Source organism: Crocuta crocuta, unplaced genomic scaffold (genome assembly GCF_008692635.1).
Source record: "Crocuta crocuta isolate KB4526 unplaced genomic scaffold, BGI_CrCroc_1.0 scaffold87, whole genome shotgun sequence".
Classification (NCBI taxonomy): Eukaryota; Metazoa; Chordata; class Mammalia; order Carnivora; family Hyaenidae; genus Crocuta; species Crocuta crocuta.
In genome coordinates this window covers 5,385,662-5,410,724 of record NW_027532166.1, presented here as the reverse complement: position 1 = coordinate 5,410,724, position 25,063 = coordinate 5,385,662, and the positions used below count along the sequence as shown (strand labels likewise).

General features: G+C 38.3%; 1 protein-coding gene across 4 annotated transcripts in view; it reads right to left on the bottom strand.

Moving 5' to 3' along the window:
• The window catches only part of GSK3B (glycogen synthase kinase 3 beta), a 205,019-nt gene extending 197,824 nt beyond the window's left edge, over nucleotides 1-7,195 (bottom strand). For all 4 annotated transcript variants that reach the window (XM_077776762.1, XM_077776760.1, XM_077776761.1 and 1 more), the window contains exon 1: nucleotides 6,599-7,195. In XM_077776762.1, coding sequence (XP_077632888.1) covers nucleotides 6,599-6,686 — 88 coding nt within the window. In that variant the 5' untranslated portion in view covers nucleotides 6,687-7,195. The remainder of the gene's footprint in view (nucleotides 1-6,598) is intronic.
• Nucleotides 7,196-25,063: the final 17,868 nt, after the last annotated feature.

The following is a 25,063-nucleotide window of genomic DNA, read 5'->3' as shown; positions in this document are numbered from 1 at the left end:
TGCCCTTTTAAAAGAGAGATAATTTAACTTTCTGTAAGTCAACGTTTTGAAAAATTATCAGAGCGATTTCCCCTGGAGTTTGTAAACCTACACTAAGTAATCCCAATATGGCTGCTTTTCTTTCTCTTTTTAGGAGGTGTAATGCTTAATATCAGTACGCATTCATTCTCTTCTAATGTACAGTTTTAAAAAACTAGACAATTGAATGAATTCTATGTGTTAATAATAAAGAAATGTAAATAACAGCCTAAAAACCAACCTATGAACAGTGTTTGTACCATTTGTCTGGGAATTTCAGATGCTCAGGAGCCCTTTTGGTTTACTTCCTGACTGTCAAATACGAATTCTGAAAAAAGGTGATGTTCCAAATAACACAATTCCACATTGACACATAGCTATTATTCTTTTAAAAACAGAAACAACCCTGAAGCCTCACAGTTATAACTAATGTCCAATAAACACTTGACTAACTGGTTGTATATGCATAAAATCAAATACGTATATATACATACACACACACATTTTCATAAAGTTTGTTGTCAACTATTAAAAGGAGGAAGAGAACACTTTAGAATATTTTATAACCTACAGAAAGAGAAAAACAATAATCCTTAATAATGGCTAATTTGGAGAATCACATTCCAATATTACCTGGAAATATAAATACACCAGATTTACTTATGAACAATCAGTACTTTTCAATAAAAAAGTTCTCTGACTGAACATTAAAAAATACCATATATTACTTATTTTTCTTTTTTCACTGGCATAAGCCCTAATATCTCCATTTTCATGTTTGTCTTAAGACGTTTTCCTGAAATTTTAAAAGCATTTTTTCAATATAACTATAAATACTTAAGTACTGTATTTGCTAACTGGCATGCCCTGAAACTAATTTCAAAAGCAGTACTAACCACAAAAGTCTTACACTATACACCATTAAACTATCAATGAAAGACTATCCTACAAGCAAAAGGCACTCTAGCTTATCTACGGAATCCGAGTAACAGGTAACAGCAATACAATTCTCTGAAACATATGCAATAGAGACCAAGAGCTCTAGAATCAGAATGCCTGGGTTTAAAATCTAGCAAAGCAACTTTTTGTCCAAGTCATCTTGGGTAATTGCTTCACCTCCCTAAATTTCATTTACCTAATCTATAAAGAGGAGATCATCTTTTGTGCCACTGTTGGCCATGGTACCCTGGAGACAAAAGGAAAAATTGATTTGTCAGAATTAACTGAAAAACAATAAACTACATCACTGCCTTAATCTGATCAAACCAAAATGCTCCTAAGAAAACCATTCAATACAAAAATAGAAGATTCGACTATTTACAAAGTTTAAACTTGCACATCCTTTGAAAGTAGACCTTTCTCCTCAAAACATAGACAAGAGTAAGAAGGGGGATTGTAAACTAAGAATCCAAATCTACAAAGTTTTATCTTTATATTTTATACAAGACTAAGTACATTACAGACAATTGAAATAACTTACAGAACATCTATTAGTATTGTGTATTAATTCACTTTTTAAAAAAACAAACTCAGTAATAAATAGAACAGAACAGAATAAATGTCCTTCTTAAAACCAATTTAATGATTAAGAAACTTCTGGAAAAGCAAAATGTTTTCCTTTAACTCTACTGTCAGTTTTTCCTTGTACTATTCACACAGGTCTTTATAGGAATATATATTTCTACATTACATTCAACCGATTTCAAACACAATTCATAAAACCAAAGATTTGTACAATCCAAGATAGGAGCAAAGACTGTAAAGACTAACCTCTACTTTAAAACCAGTAAACCATAAAAATACTTCTATCTTTGAAATCATTCAAAATTCCCTTTCCACCACACCTCCCCACCCAAAAATATGCTAGAAAACGATGCTAAATATTACAACAAATTCATTTACTTATGGTGATTATGTTCTTAGTAGAACAGTATCTGGGAAATCAGGTTGGTCCTGTTAGTACCAGCGTGTACTCCAGTCACACCCACGCGCTCTCTCAGCCCATTCTCCATTGTAGGGTGGAGCATCACAAGAGACAGCAGACTTACAGCCTGCCTGTCCCCATCCCTATCTCACAATTCCATGTGTCTTATTACAAAGTATGAAATAGTAGCATCAGGGTCAGCATGTGCCTGTTTCACAGCATTCTCTATACACACAAAAACACAGTGCTCGCAGTCTCAGAAACTGCTGCTGACACTTAAAAAACTCAGGCTTCCCCAGCCTTGCTGTTTCACCAAAACATCTGCAACTGAAGTCCAAAACAAGGAGCAGACAGCACAGGATGCAAGAAATGATCTTCATATGAACTATGCCACTGATATGAATGTCACCTCATTTTCTCAATGTCACTCACAATCAGCCATAAACTGATTTGTGAATATCTGGATTCCCTTGAAGTTCTGTCCTAGTATCTGTGCCTTATAGTCATTTCACAATAGCATTCTACAGATGCATGCATCAAGACAGCATGCAATTGTTATGGTAAAGTCTTAGTGTTTTAACAACTCTGGAAAGACCTGGTCGGGAAAGGAATGAAAATTTAATGAAAGTAAAGTTCTAGCTTTCAGTCTCATACACGAGCTCTCTTCCATCTAAACATGGATGATCTAGAAATTGCCTAATTCTAATAACCTAATTTTTAGATGTCAAGGAGATTAAACTCCCTTGGGAACAAGAGTAACTCTAGGCTGCCACGTAATCTGGTTTTGATGCTATACGACTAAATACTGTACAATATGCAACTTCAATTAATTATTCTTTCACTAAAAAAAAAAAAACCTAACCTAAAAGGTTTTATATGAGAAAATAACTTAAGAGATCCTCACTTATTTTCCTCTTTCCAAAACTTATACTTAAGCATTGAGCCTACCCAATTAGTTAAATTTGTGCCAAGAGTATACCAAAAGGATGTTACTAATATTTTAAACAAAACCACCATAGACAGTTCCTTACCTTCTCTTTTTTGAGTTAAATATCATGCAATTCCACAGAAGGAACTGTATAGCTATTAATGCTTATTTAATAACACTTGAGTCTGAATGTGAACAAAAAGGAAACACTGGTTTCACCATAGTAAGTAAAAAGCAGTATTTCAAATATACAATGTAAATACAGGATTTAAACTTAGGATGATGCTTAACTCAACCAAAAAGGCAAAAAGCATTTGTTGTAAAGTCAACTTTTCATTTCTACTGAGGCCTTCTTCACAAACCAAGTAAAGGCTGCTATTATTACTATTACTATTATCATCATTACTTTAAATGTAAGGTTTACCTAAGAATAATCATTATTTATGAAAAAACAGGTTGTAAGCATGTTCCAAAGACTAAATTAAAGGTTAGTTAAAATATCGAAAATTTTTACATCACAGTTGAGTCAAAAAAATATTTTGATTGTTTTCCAATAAATTACCATGGAAGTATTATATTATAACTAGGGTCAAGTGTGAGGCTTTTGAACCTATATAAAAAAATTACTTTCCTTTTTAAGACTTTACTAGAAACCATTTAAATTAAAACCCTTAGTTTACTGCTCTCAAAAATAAATTCAACATTTTTAGGAGAAGAAAAATTAGAAACTGTGCAATTAATAGACTGTAAAGTTAAATATCATTGCCAGTAACCAAATGCTGTCTGAACTTCAAGGGAACCTATTGTACATTAAATTATTAAAAAGTGAACTCATCTACCCTCTCATCAAGGCACTTTCTCAGCTTTCCCATTACAATCGACAATATAACTCAGCAGGTCAAGTCTTCCAGACCAACAACATCAGAATTTATTTTTAACTCCTGACTCCTTCCCAAATATTCCCCTTCGATCCAATCCAAAGTCCTGCCAGTTTCCTCATTCACACCATCTCTCAAATGTGTTATTTTCATACCATTTTTACATTTTATTTTATATATTCTCATGAGTCACAATATACCCTACTATCTCCCTTTACTAAAAGGGCTCGGATGTCTACTGTAATCCATTAATTCACCTGCCTAAACCATCTTCAAATATCTTGTTCAACAACCTACAGTAAATCCTAAACTCTCTTTAATCTCCACCAAACTCTTACAGGCCCCCTCTGCCCTTCATTAACTATCATAAACACATTTTCCAAATTCTATCTGTTCTTATTTTCCCATTTAAGGTCCCTTTAACTCAGATTTACCAACTTGCTTTCTAAGTACAAAAATTATCTACCCGCCATACAAAAAAACACCATCCCTGTGCCTCTGTCCATTCCTTCCACCTAGAATCCTTTACGCTTCTCTATAAATTCAAGTGACTGCCTCCTTTAACACCTGTCTTCAAACATATCTCTGGAGGAAGTCTTTCCTCTCCAACTAAGATGCCTCACCCCTGTAGTCTTCATCCCTCTGAACAAAGCATTCTGTTTGTATTCATAATCTTGCAGTCATCATGCTACTGTTTTCCTATTTCTTCCCCATAACCTGCCTTTACAAGTACATGATAAGCTCTTGAGTCCAAGGGCTTTAATTCCTTTATGTATCTTTTGAACAGGGGTCCCTTAGAACAGTAGCACTGTTAACAGATGTTTGATTCCCCTTTCTTTTAAACTGCCCTTAAAGTCAAGTTGTCAAAAAACACAACATTAACAGTGAACTCCAATTTTGTAAATGTTAAGTTGAACTATATGGTAACAGAAAATTAAATGCTTTACCTACGCACTTTACAAGAGTTACTCCATCCTCCGTCAACATCCACGCTACCAAGAATTACAGAGTCATTTTTGAAGAAAATCCCGAAAACAAAATGAAAAGTCCAAAAATTTAACATTATAAGCCATTCTATTTTGCTTTCTGAAATGGATCTAATAAAATAATTACCTAAAACTGATTTTTAGTGGATAGATGAAAAACATAAAAACACTCCAGTACCACAAGAGGCTCTTAAGTAGCTATTATAAGATCTGCCTCATCATAGCTGAAAACTACCCTAGAATTTTAAAATATTCCTTTCAAATGACCCCATGAAGTGCTTAGAAAGCTTGATTCTTCCCTGAAAAATGCATCATCAGCTCCCCTCTTCACATACCCTGCATTCTGTACTAGTCACTAAAGTAAATAAATAATAGATAAATAACTTTTAAAACTAACCTGCCATTCAAGCTACTACCTTAGCCTACCCGGGTTCAGGCAAGTCCAAAAGCCAACATGAACTGAAACCCTGAGTTCAATTCAAAGTGATAATTTTATGTTGCTTAAGGATATAATAAATTTCAGTAAGAGCAGTTACATATTTTTTTAAATCTCAGTTCTTTCTTTCTCTCCTAGGCAACAAAATGTGTTTTCTTTGCCCTCATCGTGTCCCCTTCTCAAGGAATAAGGAAACAATATAGATATTTTTGTCAAATTTTCAAAGTATGGTTTAAATAAGCTGTCACTAAATACCACATCCTGGAACACTGGATACTTATTATACCAAACACCTCAAGAACACAGACTTTTTAGCACAAATCTGGGACAAAAGTACCATCCAGCAACAACCCTGAACACAAGCTCAAATATATCTATTATATCCAGGACCACATCCTTCTGCAAAACCCATGACAGAAAGGAGGTCTAAATCCATATTCTTATAACTACACCCATAGTTTTATCTAAATGTGACAGGAAACCAATGCAAGAGTATTTTAAATTGTCCTAAGACAGGACCCCTGACCTCTAGATCATTTAACAAGCGCTGAATGCAATGACACCCTAAAACTGAACTTAATGATGAGTCAGTGACAATTAACATTCAACGTAGTATTTGGCAACATGACAATATAAACCTCAATCAAAACTTGGACTTACTTCCAAGATACCTTCTGATTAAACATAAATTATATAGTGGTAAATTGGTAATGTCAAAACGGGAAGTTTAAAAGATAAAATTAAATCATGTATTCAATTTAAAACAATGCCTGAAGAAATACTGCTGCTACTGGGTCTCTACCCACGGACCCTTTCTAAAGGGAGAACTCCATGCTCGCCTACGAACGTGAATGGTTACTGAGTTAAGTTCATCTCTGGATTAAGAACAAACACTTTGTAGTCACACAGACAAGAAACAAATGTTAGCAGACTGTGACACTTAGTGTTTATAGCAAGTATACAAAACTATGATAACACCTAAGATCTGAACTAACTAAAATATATGCCACATTCCAAGAGACATATACTCTGCAAATGTACATAACGAATGAAATCAAGTCTTGTCCTCTTCATTAAAAAAGACGAGCAAGCAAACATACATCACTATTTTAACATGGAAATACTAAAGCACTTGATAAAGCGGACTACCAAGAGCACAAAAAGTGTATGAGAAGAAAACATGTTTCAAATCAAATCATCCAAATAAAAAGCCTATTCTCTCAATTCAAGGTTAATGAGACCAGAGGAGGGGTAAGGGAGGAGAAGAGAGGGAGCTGCCTCATCCTTGACTGAAGACAGATTTTTGCCCTTTTCCATTACCTCCGATTACTATGTCAGAAGGTCTAATATTTTAAGATCCTGGTTATTAAAGGTTTCTTATTTTAAGGGTGAGGTGGAAAAGGGGTGTAAAATAAAATCAATACTCACTGCTAACTTTCATGCTGCCAAAAGCTGAAGGCTGCTGCACTGGCTTGCAGCTCTCCGCAAAGGAGGTGGTTCTGGGCCGCCCTGACATGATCACTCTCTTCCCGAATAAGCCTCTTTTCCTTCCTCCTTTTCTTCCTTTTGTTTTATGTTGGGTGTTAGGTTAATGATAAATGCAGCATTAAGTTCTTCCACAAGAAGGAAAAAAGAAAAAAAAAGACTTCTTCCTCTTGGCTTTTCACTCCTTTTGTACAGCTATAAAAAACGAGCGATGTATTTCTCCTTCAAGACAGATGAGTACGGATATTTAATATATAGATGATTTGAGGCTGGGGGAAAAATACAATTCTTTCCCCTCCCTTTTCTTGGAGGAGAAAAAGGGAGGGGGGAATCTTAAAAAATATATATCACGTGAAACGGGGGCAAATACTTGATTGAAAATAAGTACTTTGAATATTATAATTTCCTCGGGGATTTTTTTTCCAAGTCAATGAAGAAGGGAAGCGGCGGAAGGATCACGAGTCTCACGCTTGAAAAGAAGGGGGGGATGGGAAGGAGGGAGAGGGAGGGGGTGGCTCGGAGATGCGACGGGAAACGCTGCGGCNCAACCGCTTCCGTCCCTCGGGGCCCCCTCCCCCGTCCGCGGCACCAGCGCGGCCGCCTCCCGCCCCTCGCCTCTGCTCGGTGCCCGCTCAGGAAGTGTCCGCGCTTTGCCCCCAGCCCGGAGCCCTGTCAGCGGCTGCGGGGCCGGCTCCTCCTCGNTCCTCCGCCTCCTTCCTCCCCCACCCAGCCTTACACCGCCCAGCGCCCCGCCACCCGCGTAACAGGCGTCTGGGAATCGCCGGCCGAGCCCCGTGCCCGCCCACTTAGACTACGGAGCCGAAGCCCGAGCGGAGCCAATCACGAGCGTGTTTGTAGCTCCTCCCTGAAAAAGCCGATCGACCTGAGAAACCAATTAGGAAGTGTCGCTGGAAATCCACGCCCAAAAAGCGGAAAATACCGAAGACAGCCGAACGAGAAGGTGGTTCTCCTCGCTCAGTGGCTGGCTAGAACAGAAATTCGACAATGGCACTAGTGGCCAATCACAATCGCCGGCCCTCACGGAAAAGCTTTAAGAGTTAAGGACGGTGAAACCCGGAGTCACTGGTGAAACAGCACGGCTGGGCGCCGCGGCCGCCTTGTAATTGGCCGAAAACTCCGCTGGGGGTGTACCTCCCTCGGTGATTGGTGAAGCGGTGGGGGCTTCCGAGGACAGTCTGGCCAGTCAGAACGTCTCCTCCCTCTCCAGGGTGGAGAGAAGAAAAAAGAAAAGGGAGGGCGTCTATAAAGCGCCTTCTCATTGGCCAGAAGCTTTGGAGCTAGAGTGGGGGCAAAAGGGAAACGGAGGGAGGCCGAAACCCGTAGCGGCAGCCAATCGGTACTCCCTGCCGTCCAATCGCAAGACCTAGATGCAGTGTGATTGGCCTTCCGCCTCCGGCGGCAGTCCCAGGAGCTGAGGGAAGCGCGGCTGGGTCGTGGCTGACCGTGTGACGGGCTTGCCTGCGGCTGCTCTCAGCCGTGCTGGAAACCGCAGAGAGCGAGCGCGGGCACTCTGCACAGCCGGTCCGAAACTGCTGCGGTCAGCGGCGCTCGGCTCGGAGCGCTCAAGCGAACAGTGAATTTAGGGGCTCTCCCCACCCACCAAGAGGCTCTCCGCCCGGCACGGCTACATCTGCGCCCCCGAGCCTCCGCTCCACCCCGCATGGCGCGTCCCGAGAATCAGCTTGTTCCCCGAAAGGGACGGATCTAGGGCGCCTACCCGGCCGGGTACGAACTCTCAGTCGCTAAAGTAGTAACAAAGCTTTCAGACAGGCAGCGCTTCTGGGCGCTCGAGCCTTGTCCGGCTGCGAGGGCCATTGATAGAGGGAGGCCGACTGCGCCTGGGTGCGCAGCCAGGCCGGGCCTTCTGGAAACGCCCCTGAGAAATGAGCTCATGCTGGATGCGCGCGCTCCCTGGGCGCGACTCCCCAGCGCAAAGCGAGCCCTGAAAGCAGGTATAGGGAAATGCCGTCAGGCCGGAAATCCTGAAGCCTCCGAGGAAACGGGGAGTCAGGACAGCTCATAGCTTTTGGTCCTTTGGAACTAGGGTGATCTATAAAGTACTAGTGAAGTAGGTTTCACGCGTAGGCCGGTGTTCATTGTTCTACAGAGAACCAATTTCTTTGGTTTGCCTTAAGACTGTGAGGTATGGCTACGCGAGGATAGCAGAAAAAGAATGAGTAGCTGCCGTCCTGATCCCGTGGTGCCTGTAATTTCCACCTGCACAGTCATACTTTTTGTGAAGATACCATCTCCAGAAAGCACATGTAAAAATCCTCAGAGTTGATCAGATTACCTAGTTATTGCTTTGAAATACTTGTGAGGGACTTGAAACAAAGTAAGCTTTGATGGGAGACAGGAAAGGTCTAGATAGGGTTTGCAGACTCAAATGTCTACGAGGGCCAGAAAAGTAAAGCGAATGAATGGAACTGGCCTGGTATAAGACAACGGAAAATAGTAAGAAATGTGGCAAATTGTTGTCCATGCTGTAACTGAAAGGAGCAGCTGTTCAGCTTTAGCAGATTGTTGCCCACAGGAATGTGGGTCCAGTGTTCTGAGGCATATGAATTTTTCCCCCCAAGAGAAACCCTAAATCTGCATTTTTTGTGTGAAATCTCTGAGTTTTTAAATGTTGGCAACCAATATTCAGAAATCTGCAGGCCAAACTTAAAACATCCAGGAATAGATATAACCAACACGCAGTAAATTTGTAATATCAAACCTGAACATAGGTTTCATAGCCAATAGACGCTCTTGCTCTTTGCAATTCAATAAAACATGAGGTCTCTGGAAATCATGGAAAAGGATAAAGAATGTTAAAAAGCAAACTCAGTGTATGGCAACTTGGGTGAATGCTGTTTCTCCATGCCGTTATGAGAGAGATTTGCTGAGCGTCTGGGTGGCTCAGTACGTTAGGCGTCTGACTTCGGCTTAGGTCATGATCTCACAGTCCTTGGGTTCGAGCCCTGTGTCCGGCTCTGTGCTGACTTCTCAGAGTCTGGATCCTGCTTCAGATTCTGTGTCTCCCTCTCTCTCTGCCCCTCCCCTACTCGTCCTCTGTGTTTGTCTCTCAAAATAAAAAAAATAAAAGACATTAAAATTAAAAAGAGAGAGAGAGAGAAAGACCTTTGCCTCTAATACCCAAAATGCTGTGAAGCAAACCTTCAAATCCTGCTTCCTCTTTGCTCCCTATCACTACTTCCAATTATAACAGCAGGGAACTGGATGACAAAAGTTCAGGTTATGCAAATTGGAAGCATGGCTATTCTTGCATGTACAACAAAGCACAAAAATAGTCATATTTACTGCCTCCAAATATTTTAAACTGATGCTGTTATTAAAAAAAAAAAATCTGACCAGTGCACCTGGGTAGCTCAGTCAAGTGTCTGACTCTTGATCTTGGCTCAGGTCATGGTCTCACAGTGAAATCGAGCCCCAAGTCGGGCTCTCCTCTGTCAGCTGCTTGGGATTCTCTCTTCCTCTCTCCAACAGAGAGAAATTTTACAGGAAAAAAAAAAAGTAGTTCAGTCTAGAATTAGGGCATAAGAGGAAGCTTATGAGAAAATACAGTACTGAAATTAACATTCTGTGATCCTCTGAACTTTCAAACTCTTGCTTTACCTTCCCACCTGTTGTCAACCACTTAGCAGTTTATAATAATTTTATAAGTTTATTTATTTATTTTGAGAAAGAGAGAGAAAGAGCGAGAAGGGGAGGGACAGAGAGAATCCCAATCGGGCTCCATACTGTCAGCACAGAGACTGACTTGGGGCTCAAACTCATAAACTGTGAGATCATGACCTGAGCTGAAACCCAGATTCAGACACTTAACTGACTGAGCCACCCAGGGGCTCCTATAATAATTTTAATAGTTGATATTTACTGAGTGTTTACAATGTCCTAGACGCTGTTATAAAGTGCTTCACACCTATTATCTCAAATTTATAATACTGTGATGTAAGTCTGTGCTGACAGTATCTAGCCTATTTGGGATTCTCTCTCTCCCTCTCTCTCTGCCCCACCCCTGCTCTTGCTTTCTCTCTCTCTCTCAAAATAAATAAAAAATAAACTTTAAAATAAAATGTACAATGAACTGGCTTCTGTAGTAGTAACAAATATTTGTATAGCAGTTTGCAGTTAGGAAGTACTATCATGTTTAAGAAGCTTAAGAAGCACTATTATGAAATTATTATTGTTTTTACAAATGAGGAAACTATAGAGTAAGTGACCTACTTAAAATCACTTAGCTCCATTTTTAATTGAAACTAGAAGAAACTATAGGCAGGTTTAAGAATGAAGATACCAAATAGAATAGGAGATGCAATTTAAATGAACCCACAGTCAGCCATTCCAAATAAAAGCCCACATGCAAATTCTTATTTAGCCAACATATAGCCAACCTAAATGTAGGGTGGTGGTCTTCACAATTTAGGATGGTCTCTCTTCTCCAGATACTTGCAGTCATACACTATAAGATGAACAAGAGTTGGTTAATGAATTCTAGGAAAGCCCTCCAAAAACAAGGTCAAAGATTAAAAGAAAGGGAAAATATATTTTACATTTATTTGAGTGCCTATTTAATTCTACTCAAAACCACTAAGAGATAGGTGTTATTAGCCCTTCTTTTAATAGATGGAGGAAAGTATAAGAACATCACTAAAGGTCACATGATCAATAAATGGCAGAGGTGGGAAGGGATCTACACCTGAGTCTCTTTCTACTAGATCACTCTGCCCTCCATCAAAAAAGTAACATAATTTATAAAATTATAGATGTGTGTGTGGTGTCCAGAAAGATTAATTTTGAAGGCATTTTGGATGATCTTTATTGTTTCCATGCTTTCCAGGATTCATTTTCCACTTTTATTTGCAAAACAAACACTTAAGAAGAAAAAACAAAGGTAGGAATGGAGAAGAACTAAAGAAAAAATAAAATTGCTCAATTTGATTGGGAATTAACAAACTGAAAAGTACAGAGGTACCTTACTCAATAACTTTGATAAGTGTTCCACAGGAAAGTTATCTAACAGGAAAGTAGCAGATGCTAGACAGGCACTTTTAGAGGGATTCAAAGAGGCAATTTCAGGGCTAAGCAGAAAAGGGAACTAGAAAAATAGGCCATCTTTAAAGGGTCTGAAGCAACAGAAGAAATGTGCCCCTCCCTCGGTAGTAGGCTTCAATGCCAAAAAAAATTGGTCATTACTGACACTACCATTTAAATGGGCCAGTTTTGGGGCACCTGGTTGGCTCAGTTGGTTAAGCATCCAACTTCAGCTCAGATCATGACCTCACACTTCATGGATTCGAGCCCCACGTCGGGTCGGGCTCTGTGCTGACAGCTAGCTCAGAGCCTGGAGCCTATCTTTGGATTCTATGTCTCCTTCTGTCTCTGACCCTCCCCTGCTCACGCTGCCTCTATCTCTCTCTCAAAAATAAATAAAACATTTAATAAATAAATAAATGAGCCAATTTTATGTCTAAGAGAGATGAAGTGACCTATTGACTATAATAGAAATCATCAGAGGAATTTATTTTGGCAGCAGTATCAAGAGCCATTTTGAAAATTGTACCCCTTTTTTAAGTTTTTATTTTATACCAGTTATTTAATATACAGCATATAATATTAGTTTCAGGTGTACAATACAGTGATTCAACACTTCCATACAACACCATGGCACTCATCACAAGTGCACATCTTAATCTCCATCACCTATTTAATCCACCCTCTATCCCCCCACCCACTTCCCCTCTGGTAACCATCAGTTTATTCTCTATAGTTAAGAGTCTGTTTCTTGGTTTGCCTCTTTCTCTTTTTTTCCTTTGCTCATTTGCTTTCTTTCTTAATTCCACATATGAGCAAAATCATATGGTATTTGTCTTTCTCTGACTGATTTATTTTGCTTAACATAATACTCTGTAGCTCCATCCATGTCACTGTAATTGGCAAGGTTTCATTCTTTTTTATGGCTGAGTAATATTCCATTGCGTATATACCACATCTTTATCCATTCATCAGTCAATGGACATTTGGGCGGTTTTCATAATTTGGCTTTTGAAGATAATGCTGCTATATTCATCAGGGTGCATGTATCCCTTTGAATTAGTATTTTTGTATTCTTTGGGTAAATACCTGGTAGTGCAATTACTGGATTATAGGGTAGTTCTATTTTTAACTCTTTGAGGACATTCCACACTGTTTTCCAGAATGGCTGCACCAGTTTGCATTCCCACCAACAGTGTAAGAGGGTTCCCCTTTATCCATATCTTTGCCAGCACTTGTTCTTTCCTAGGTTGTTGATTTTAGTTATTCTGAGAGATGTGAAGTGATATCTCATTATAGTTTTGATTTACTCTTACCTGATGATGAGTGATGTTGAACATGTTTTCATCTGTCTCTTGGCCATCTGCATGTCTTCTTTGGAAAAGTGTCTATTCATGTCTTCTGCCCATTTTTAAATTGGAGTATTCATTTTTTATGTGTTGAGTTTGACAAGTTCTTTATAGATTTTGGATATTAACCCTTTATCAGATATGTCATTTGCAAATATGTTCTCCCATTCTGTTGGCTGCCCTTTTTTTTTTTTTTATTGTTTCCTTTGCTGTGCAAAAACTTACTCTGATGAAGTTCCAACTTCACTTGACATAGCTAGAAAGAAGTTGCTACAGCAAGTGTCAAAGGGGTTACTACCTATGTTCTCTTCTAGGATTTTTATGGCTTCAGGTCTCACATTTAGACTTTTAATCCATTTTGAATTTATTTTTTGTGTATGGTGTAAGACAGCATGTTTCTGTCCAGTTTTCCCAAAACCATTTGTTGAAAAGACTTTTTTCCATTGGATATTTTTTTCTTGCTTTGTCAAAGATTAATTGACCATATAGTTGTGGGTTCATTTCTGGGTTTTCTATTCTGTTCCTCTGATCTATGTGTCTGTTTTTGTGCCAGTACTATACTGTTTTGATCAGCTTTTTAAAAAAATGTTCATTTATTTATTTTGAGAGAGAGAGAGAATTCGTGGGGGAGGGGCAGAGAGAAAAGGAGAGAGAATTCCAAACAGAATCTGCACTGTCAGCACAGAGCCCAATGCGAGGCTAGATCTCATGGAACCATGAGATTGTGACCTCAGCAGAAATCAAGAGCCAGGGGCGCCTGGGTGGCTTAGTCGGTTAAGCGTCTGACTTCCGCTTAGGTCATGATCTCCCGGTTTGTGGGTTCGGGTCCCGCGTCGGGCTNCTCCAAGAAAAAAAAAAAACATTAAAAAAAAAAAAAAAAGAAAAGAAATCAAGAGCCAGACTTCAAGTTAGGAATTATGAATTGAGGTCTGGAATTGTGATGCCCCCAGCTTGCTTTTCTTTTTCAAGCTTGCTCTGGCTGTTCAAGGCCTTCTGTGGTTCCATACATATGTTAGGATTGTTTATTCAAGCTCTGTGAAAAATGGTGGTGGTATTTTGATAGGGATTGCATTAATTGTGTAAATTGCTTTGGGTAGTATAGACATTTCAAGAATATGTGCTCTTTCAATCTACGAGCATGAAATTTTTTTCCATTTCTTTATGTCGTCTTCAATTTTTTCCTCAGTGTTTTATAGTTTTTAGAGTACAGGTCTTTCACCTCTTCGGTTAGGTTTATACTTAGGTATCTTACTGGTTTTGGTGCAGTTGTAAAGGATTAATTCCTTAATTTCTCTTTCTGCTGTTTGATTATTGGTATACAGAAATACAATGGAATTCTGTACATTGATTTTATACCCTGTGATTTTACTGAATTTTGTCAGTTCTAGCAGTTTTTTAGTGGAACCTTTCAGGTTTTCTATAGATAGTATCATGCCATCTGCAAATACCAAAAGTTTGACTTTTTCCTTGCTGATTTGGATGCCTTTTATTTCTTTTTGTTGTCTGATTGCTAAGGCTAGGACTTCCAGTAGTATGTTAAATAAAAGTAGGGAGAGTGGGCATCCTGTCTTGCTCCTGACTGTAGTGGAAAAGCTCTCAGTTGTTCCCCATTTAGGACATTAACTGTGGATTTTTCATATATGGCCTTTATTGTGTTGAGGTATGTTCCCTTTCAACCTACTTTATTGAGATTTTTTATCATGAATGGATGTTGTACTTTGTCAAATGCTTTTTCTGCATCTATTGAAATGATCATATGGTTCTTATCCTTTGTTTTACTAATGTGATATATCATATTGATGAATTTGTGTGTATTGAACCACACTTGCAACACAGGAATAAATCCCATTTGGCCATGGTGAGTGATTTTTTTAAATATATTGTTGGATTTGGTTTGCTACTATTTTACTGAGAATGTTTACATCCATGTTCATCAGGGATATTGGCCCGTAGTTTTCTTTTTTATTGGAGTCTTTAGTCTGGTTTTGGTTTCAGAGTAATGCTGGCCTCATAAAATGAATTTGGAACTTTTCCTTCCTTTTCTATTTTTTGCAATAGTTTGAGAAAAATTAGTATTAACTCTTTTTGAAATGTTTGGTAGAATTTGCCTCTGAAGCCACCTGGTCCTGAACTTTAGTTTCCTGGGAGCTGTTCAATTACTGATTCAATTTCTCTGATGGTTATTGGTCTGTTCAAGTTTTCTATTCCATCCTATTTCAGTTTTGGTAGTTTGTGTATTTCTAGAAATTTATCCATTTCTTCCAGGTTATCCAATTTGTTGGCATATAGTTTTTCATAATAGTCTCTTATAATTGTTTGCATTTCTGTGGTGTTGGTTGTTATTCCTCCTTCTCATTTGTGATTTTATTTATTTGGTTCCTTTCTATTTTCTTCTTGACATGTCTGGCTAGAGGTTTATCAATTTATTTTTTGTCAAAGAACCAGCTCCTCGTTTCTTTGATCTATTGATTTTTTAGTTTCTATATCATTTATTTCTGCCTTAATTTTTATTATTTCCTTTCTTCTGATTTCCTTTCCTTTCTTCTTCTGACTTTAGACTTCATTTTTTACCCCTAACTTCTTTAGATGTAAGGTTAGGTTGTTTATTTGAGATTTTTCCTGCTTCTTGAGGTAGGCCTATATTGCTATATACTTCCATCTTAGGACCACTTTTGCTGCATCCCAAAGGTTTTGAACTGTTGTGTTTTCATTTTCATTTGTTTCCATGTATTTTTTTTTTTAATTTCTTCTTTGATTTCCTGGTTGACCCATTCATCGTTTAGTAGCATGTTTTTTACCCTCCATGTGTTTGTGGTCTTTCCAGATTTTTTTCTTGTGGTTGACTTCTAGTTTCATAATGTTGTGGTCAGAAAAGTTGCATGGTATGATTTCAGTATTTGTTGAGGCCTGTTTTGTGACTTAATATGTGATCCATTCTGGAATATGTTCAATATGCACTAGAAAAATATGTATATTCTGCTGTTTTAGGGATGGAATGTTCTGAGTATATCCGTGAAGTCCATCTGGTCCAGTGTGTCATTCAAAGCCATTTTTTTCCTTGTTTTTTTTTTTCTGTTTAAGTGATCTGTCCATTGATGTAACTGGGGTCTTAAAGTCCTCTAGTATTATAGTATTATTATCAATTCATTCCTTTATGTGTGTTATTGACTGTTTTTATATTTGGGTGTTTTCATGTTGGGTGCATAAATGTTTACAATTGAATTGTTCCCCTTATGATTATATATTGCCCTTCTTTGTCTTTTGTTAGAGTCTTTGTTTTAAAGTCTGGTTTGTCCAATATAAATATTGCCACTCCAGGTTTCTTTTGACATCCATTTGCAAGATAAATGTTTCTCCATTCCTTCACTTTCCATCTGCAGGTGTCCTTAGCTATAAAATAAGTCTCTTGTCAGCAGCACATAGATGGGTCTTGTTTTGTTTTGTTTTTGTCTTTTGTCTTGTTTTTATCTGGTATGTTTAGTCCATTTACAGTCAAAGTAATTATTAATAGATATGTATTTATTGACATTTTATTACTTATTTTGTCATGGTTTCTGGTTATTTTCTGATCTATTTTTTCTTTGTCACTTTTGGTCTCTCCTTTCCCCTCAAAGAGTCCCCTTAAATGAAAAGTGTACCCTTTGATCAACAATAAAAGTTAACTTATCTGGGACACATGGTAGGTGTTTGGAGCACATAAGCCTTTATACAGTAGATGAATTTTTTCTCTGTTTACTGATGTTTAAACTGAAGAACAAGAGAGTAAGTGAATTTTCAGTAATATTTGATTTTTAACTATATTGACCCTCACAGGTTGAAATGATTCCCACAGAAATAAATGACAGATTTTACTAACAGGGCAAGCGCAAGTGAACAAACAAAATAGCAAAGTTGACATTCTCCTACTCTTGGTAGAAACACTTCCTCATTCACATTGTTAAGTGAAAACAATAATGAGCTAATCAAATTTGACAAGAAATTGGCCTCAAAGTTTTGAAATTCTTGAGAAAAATTTTGGAAATACAAAGTTACCATCCACTATTGGTAAAGTCAAAGCCTACCCTAAATTTAAATATGATTGAGATGTAGCTAATGCCAGTGTGAAGTCTTCACAGTTACCAAAATGTTTAAAGACTGTGCATTTGGGACAGTGTTATTAATTTGGGGGGCAGGGGAGAGTAAGAGGTAGAACAAAACATTTGAGGCCTTAGTCAAAAATTTATTTTTAGGAGTGCCTGGGTGGCTCAGTCAGTTAAGCGTCTGACTTCGGCTCAGGTCATGATCTCATGATTTGGAGTTCGAGCCCCGTGTTGAGCTCTGTACTGACAGCTAGCTCAGAGCCTGGAGCCTGCTTCAGATTCTTTATCTCCCTCTCTCTCTCTCTCTCTGACCCTCCCCTGCTCACGCTGTCTCTCTCTCTCTCTATCAGAAATTAAAAAACATTAAAAAAAATTATTTTTAGGGGCACCTGGGTGGCTCAGTCAGTGAAGTGTCCAACTCCAGCTCAGGTCATGATCTTGTGGTTTGTGGGTTTGAGCCCCACATCAGGCTCTGTGTTGACAGCTCAGACCCTAGAGACTGCTTCAAATTCTGTGTCTCCCTCTCTTTCTACCACTCTCCCATTCATACTCTGTCTCTGTCTCTCAAAAATAAATAAACATTTAAAAAATTGTATTTTTGGGGTGCCTGGGTGGCTCAGTCGGTTAAGTGTCTGAATTCAGTTCAGGTCATGATCTCACAGCTTGTGAGTTCAAGCCCTGAGTTGGGCTCTACTGACAGCTCAGAGCCTGGAGCCTGTTTCAGATTCTGTGTCTCCCTCTCTCTGCCCCTCCCCTGCTCATGCTCTGTTTCTCTCTCTCTCTCAAAAATAAACAAACATTAAAAATTTTTAAATTGTATTTTTAAGTATTGTTTATTAGACCTGATCCTTTTTTTATTCTTGTATATGTCTTATATGTGCATATCACATTAGGTCAAGGATATATGTTTTATAAATATGCAGATTATATTGGAGCTGATATTAACATGTTTTTTACTAGTAGGGTATAGGATCATAAAAGTTTGTAGACCACTATTTTAAACAAAGGTCAGTTTTTCAGATGGGTAAAGGGAAGAACATTCCAGGCAAAGAGAAGAGGTTATTCAGGCCAGAAATGTATGTAATGAGGTATTCAGAGAGCTGGAGGTAGTCTGAACTTATGCATACAGGATTAGCATATAACGGGTGCCTGGGTGGCTCAGTCAGTTAAGCATCCACATCTTGATTTCAGCTCAGGTCTTGATCTTAGGGTTGTCAGCCCACATTGGGCTCTGCACTGAGTGTGAAGCCTACTTAAAAAAAATGGGGGACCTGGGTGGTCCAGTTGGATAAGCAATGTGTTTTGGCTTAGGTCACAATCTCATCGTTCGTAAGTTTGAGCCCCACATCAGGCTCTGCCTTGACAGTGCAGAGCCTGCTTGGGATTTTCTCTCTCTGCTTCTTTCTCTGCACCTCCCACATCTCTTTCTCTCTCAAAATAAATAAATAAACAAAAAAATCATTAAAATTTTTTAAATGTTTAGCATATAAGATACAGACTTAGAGAAAATAAGGGAAAATAATAATCAGATAATAGAGGTGTAGTTAGGTAAGTTATATTAAGTCCATATTATGCAGCCAGTAAAAATGTAAAGACTAAAAGCAACTCAAAAACAATACTAATGGAAAAATATAGGACTTCAGATTATATGTTACCATATTTCCAATTCTGCAAAATATATATACATTTGGATCAAGCCTGAAAAGGAAGACAGAAATTGCAATGATTTTGTTAATATACCAGCATATTAAATTATAGATGAAAGTATTAACTTTAAATGTTTTCATTTAATATTTTTGCAATAAATTCGTTTGATATTAAAAGAAATTTGCCCCCAGACTAACTCATTTCTTCACTGTGATTCACATATTCCTCAGAAAGCCTCTCTGAGGTGCCTGCGTGGCTCAGCCCATTGAGTGTCCCACTCTTGATTTTGGTTCAGGTCATGATCCCAGGGTTGTGGTATCAAGTCCTGAGTTGGGTTCTTTGCTGAGCATGGAGCCTGCTTGAGATTCTTTCTTTCTCTCCCTCTGCTCCTCTCCCCAGCTCATCCTCTCTCTCTCTTTCTCTAAAAACAAACGAACAAACAAACAAAACAACCTTTGATTACATGGAATTCCTCAGCAACATTATCCACCACTAACATTTTTATTGATAATCTTTTGTAATATGAGTTAAATTAATAAATCTAGGCAATATCTACTGAGTACATACTATATGCAAGACATCTGTTAGATACCTGATATAAAGAGGTACATGAGCCACCTGAGTGGCTCTGTGCCCTTGGGGGGGGCTTATCTTATAGGGAAACAAACACATGGTAAATTAAATACATAATTATTTAAAATTGCAATTTGAACCCATAAAAAATATATGAGCCAAAACACAATTTGCTCAAATGAATTGCTCATTCTGTCCTATTTATAATAAGTGAGTGGAAAACACTTCAATCTAAAGTGGATCTTAAAGGATGAGTACTAGGATTTGGAGATGAGGAAAGGAGAGAGGAAGTAAATTATTTTCCACCACTTCATTTCCAACCCATCAGACAAACCCCCTCCTTAGTAAACTCTGAGGTGGGTGGAGCTGTCAGAGCAATTGAGGGCAATGTGAATCTGTTTATCTGACTTCAGCAAAACCAGTTTGGTTAGAACAGGAAGCTGATAGAGGAGACTAATTGAAGATAAGGTATAAAAGGTAGTTTGGGGCCAGATTTGACAGAGCTTTGAATGTTACACCAAGAAATCTGGGCTTTGTCTTGTAGACAATGGAGAACTATGGGAGGCATTTTAGCAGATATAAGACATTGTCACTGCAGGAAAGCCTCTGAGGTAACTCACTTATGTGGTTGCTGAAAATGTGCCCAGGATAATAAGACATAGCATACCTGGTCATGCTTGTTGCAATCAATGAGGTATGCCCAAATGGGAACGTAATGGGTGACTACCCAAAAAGGACAGTGTTTGAAATATTGCCACTATGAAGTAGACTCTGGTTGTATTGAAAGTTTCATATCAATCCTTTGATATATCATATATAAATACTCTAATTTTACCGTCCAAAGGACTGTACTATATAAGATAAAAGGAGAACAAAACTTGATGAATCCTCTTAGTTTTTTTTTTATGCTTGTCACTTTCTGCTCCAAAGAGGGCATATTATGTTGTTAATATATTATTACTGATTAGGTTATTTTGGGCTGTTTCAATATTATTTTATTCCATTTCTATTCACATTTTTTCAGAAGAACTTTTTTAGACAACTGTAAGTATTTTGTGCTGATTGAGTATTCTGACTTAAGCATCCTCCTCTACAACAAATACTAGGTAGTTCAGACTTGTTTTGTGTACATTATAAGGTAATAAATACAGGCCTGAGAAGTTCTCAGTCAGAACCAAAGTTTGGGAACTCATTAGTGGGCACTAAATCAGAAATGGTAACGATTTTCTTCTTCACTTGGAAATAGGACTCATATTTCAGAATAGAACAAAAATCTTTAGGTCTCTGTTTAATGGTGATGGTAAATGTGGAAGCTACAAGAGAACTGTCATTCTGTTTCTTGGCTATTGAATACCTTTGACTCGGGGGGAAAACTTGAAAAAAAAATGTTGAAGTCCCAAGAAGAAATTCCAGAATGCAGAGAGGGCCTGTCTCCCTTATTGGTTTGTGGCCATCAAGATGCATCATTGCTCGACTTCATTCCTGTACCTATAGGATGGAATTCTAAAAGGGAATGGGAGAGAATGTGCAAAGCCCCAAGGAATGTGTGTTCCTATGTAACATCCCATCAGACAGTGTAGAAAATGCCAGATATCAGACCAGAAAGGATTTTTGTGGGAGAGGGTTTATAATTCAGTTTTGTAAACCCATTAATATTTCAGCATGTCTGTTGTTCCTTATTTTTACAATTTATATTGTGTATGTATTAGTAGTGTCCAGTGCTTAAAGATGAAAGTAACAATTTAGGAAAAGTAACTAATATTTCCTTAAATAACTCTTACTACTATTTTAGGAGCATTCAGGAGTCTCAGGAAAGTACTAATTCAGACAGTTTGTAGACCACTACTTTAAACAAAGTTCAGTTTTCCAGATGGGTGAAAGGAAGAACATTCCAGACAAAGAGAAGAGGTTATGTAATGCCAGACATGTATGTCAGGAGGTATTTAGAGAGCTGGAGGTAGTCTGAATCTATGTACATAAGATTAAATGTAAGATACAGACCTAGAGAAAATATAAAGGAAAGCAGTATCAGTAATAGAGGTGTAGTTGGGTAAATTATATTCTGTCCATATTATGCAGTCAGTAAAAAACTCAGGTTTGGGTTGGTTTTTTTCTTTTTGATGAATCAACCAGTGTGACTGTTGAGCACACCGCAACCACTCCTCCCACCCCCCATCAGCACTCTACTTTCTCCAACCATTACCTGAGAATTTGAATACAGTTTTCCCATTTAGTCTTCTTATCAAAAGTGACCCAATTATCCTAATTGTTATCATTAAACTCTTTGGCTATGATTGTATACATTTTATAAGTTTTGCTGGTTTGCATTGGAAAAGAGGAAAAACCCACTACTGAATATCCTGATGCCACTAGGAAGTGCTTATTATACATCCTCTGTGTGCCCACAACTATGCCAGAGGTGGTGGGAAACACATTTGCTCACAGCAAATTGAGAAAACTGCTGTATATGTTTCAAATCCTGGCTATGGTCTGTTCATCTGTGTTTTTAAAACATTTTCAATGTCAACAGAGTACGAGCCCTTTTAGAATTAAAACTAAATCACTTACAGAGCCTAGTTAGCTGGAACTCTAAGTAAGTAAACTATTCTGTGGCGGTTAAGCTTTTAATCTGGCATGAGAGGAGTTAAAGTGAAGTACTTCTAAGCACCAGAGAAGCCATTGACTGAAAAAAAAAATTACAGGAATGGGCCAAAGAGGACATACACGTAGTTTGCCTTTAAAGCACTTTCTCCCCAACTTAAATGAAATCACATGGAGATGTAAATCATCTCTTCATCTCAGTTCATGTTGTATACATAGTAGTAACTCAAAAATATGTTGGCAAAATGAGCGATATGATTGCAATCGAAAACTGAAACATAATTGTAATGATTAAAATTATAGTTTTATAAAATAGTTATAATTTTGGGGGGCACCTAGGTGGCTCAGTTGGTTAAGTGTCTGACTTTGGTTCAGGTCATGATCAGGTTTGTGAGTTCAAGCCCCGTTTCAGGCTCTGTGTTGACAGCTCAGACCCTAGAGCCTGCTGTGGATTCTGTGTCTCCCTCTCTCTCTACCCCTCCCTGGCTCATGTTCTGTCTCTCTCTCTCCCTCAAAAATAAACATTAGAGAACTAAAAAAATAAAATTAAATATTTGCATATGGGCAAGGACTCAGAGGAAATGTCCAAGAATAAAAAGTTGTTTGATTCATTTGTTGCTTTTCTGAATGTTTTTTCTTATATTTAAAATGTTTCCATTATTGTTGCTACAATGTAACTTGAGTATCAATTTTGTTTAAATATATGCATTCAAATATAACAGAGAAGCACGGCTTAGGACAAAGCTCTGTCCACCACTAGGGTCCAAATATGTCTTGGCGGGGATGGGGGCAAGATGGCGGAGAAGTAAGGAGCTCCGTACTTGCACTCGCGCCCATACATCACACAGAAAAGACCTGAAGCCATTGGAAACCTTACAAAACCTGAGAGATTGGGAGAAAAAGGACGCAGAATCCACTGAGAGAGACTTCTAACGTGAGTACGAACTGGGGAAGATAAAATCGGGCCGGGATTGGAGACTCCAGGGTGGGAGGCGATCCCCCTCTACCCTCTACGGGAAGTGAGANCCCGCCTGAGGCACTGGATCACGCCACGCCCATCCCTGCCTGAGAGGTGCCCTCCTCCCTTTTTTTTTTCCCTTCCTTTTTCTTCTTCTTTCTCTTTTCTCTCCTTTTCCCCAGNGGAGGGATGGGCATGGAGGAGGGCACGTGAGGGGATGAGCACTGAGAGTTATATTGAAACCAGCTTGACAATAAACTATTTGTAAAAAATAAATAAATAAATAAATAAGAAAAAAACCCCCAAATATGTCTTGGCATATCCAGCAAATTGGTGGGTTTAGACAGCCAAGAGGTGATTTATATATGGGTTTTGGCAGAAAGACTGTCAAGTGTGGACACCATCGACAAGGGGGTTTATCCAGGCTTTCTTTCAGTCCACTTGCACGCTACAATGATTAGACCGGTGTCCCAACTGGTCACTGCCCAAGTCATGCTATATCTTGGATATCACTCTTGGATTGAAGGGATAATGCTTACCTATCTGGAAAATTCATTCTCTGATGAAACTTCATTAACTCCTCTTGGAAAACACGGTAAGCAGAAATAGGAGTGCATTAAAATCTTATTATGTCACAAAATATAATCCATAAGTGAGTAATTAGGGCTTTTCCCCCACTTCTTCAGGAAATACAACATAACTTTGCAGTATTGGAGTCTCCAGAAAACACAAAAGCATTTTAATTACTTTAGGGCCACAATGGAGATCATGAAAACGTCCATAGAAGGAGGTGGTGACCTGGTCTAATGGGGCTGGTTCAATGATTAATCCCACAGTGTTCAAAGACAACAGAAACTTTAGCAACAGACATCCATGTGGCCACAGATAAGTCTTGTTCCTGAATCCATGTAATACACTGTCTCAGGGCTCTTAAAAATTATGGGTGGAGTATTGTGCAAGAAGCTGGAGTCCTGCACCAGCAAGCAAAGGCAGGAGCCAATGAAATATGGCTTATAAAACCATTAGTAATATGTTTATAATCATGGGTTTTAGTTCATAAGGAATATGAGATGTGAGAAGTGAAATTGCTATTCTTTCACTCAGTGGTCCCCATTCCCACATGCTTACTATTTGTGTAAACATCTCAGGGAACTGAAGGTACCGATAGTTTTAAAAAATATAGGGCATATTGGAGCACCCGGATGGCTCAGTTGGTTGAGCGTCTGACTCTTGATTTCTGCTCAGGTCATGATCCCAGAGTCATGGGATAGAGCCCCATGGAGGGCTCTGTGCTGCATGTGGAAGCTGGAACCTGCTTAAGATTCTCTCTCTCTCTCTCTCTCTCTCTCTCTCTTTCTCTCTTTCACCCTCTGCCCCTCTCTCCTCTTGCATGGTCTCAGTCTCTCTCTCTTTCTCTCAAAAAAAAAATCATGGGGCATTTTTTTTGTATAACATTTCCCATAAATGGTAATTAAATACAGTTCTTCATCTGGTGTTCAACCAAAGACACAGTGATATGTCCCAATACTGGAAGAAAAATAGCTGGGCTGAATTTATTGATATTTAAGGTCTTTTGCAGAGTAATTTTGGATATTTGTGACTTGCACCTAAAATGCTGTTCTTAGAACCTAAACCTTGCCAAAGAGGCAACTCCAGGATTTTACCTTTTATACATAGTGCTTCATAGTTTAAAATGAACATTACAGTATTGGGTGTGTAACGAAACCTATATGGTATATAAGACAACTAATATTACCCCTATTTTACAGATTTAAAAAAAATAGTGGCAAAGAGAACTATAACTAGTTTTTTGGGCTCAACTTTACCACATTGTTCACTAATTGTTCACTGAGCAGCCATAGATCTATGACATCCACTATGTTCTCAGAATAATATTTTTCTAAAGAGATGAAGTTATGTTCTGAGCAGGCAAAAGAAGTCTCTCAAGAACTGATAGCAGTTTATAAGGTGAAATCCTTTTAAGAACAAATTTCATGGACCTTCTTTTTTCTCAATGGCCTATTCCTTTATGTTTTGTAGTGACCAGTGTTTAATAATTGCATTAAAATAAGTAGATGTCTTGGAAACCAATACACTTGAAGTTCAGACAGTGTTTATGGTATCTGATATATGAATTGGAGGT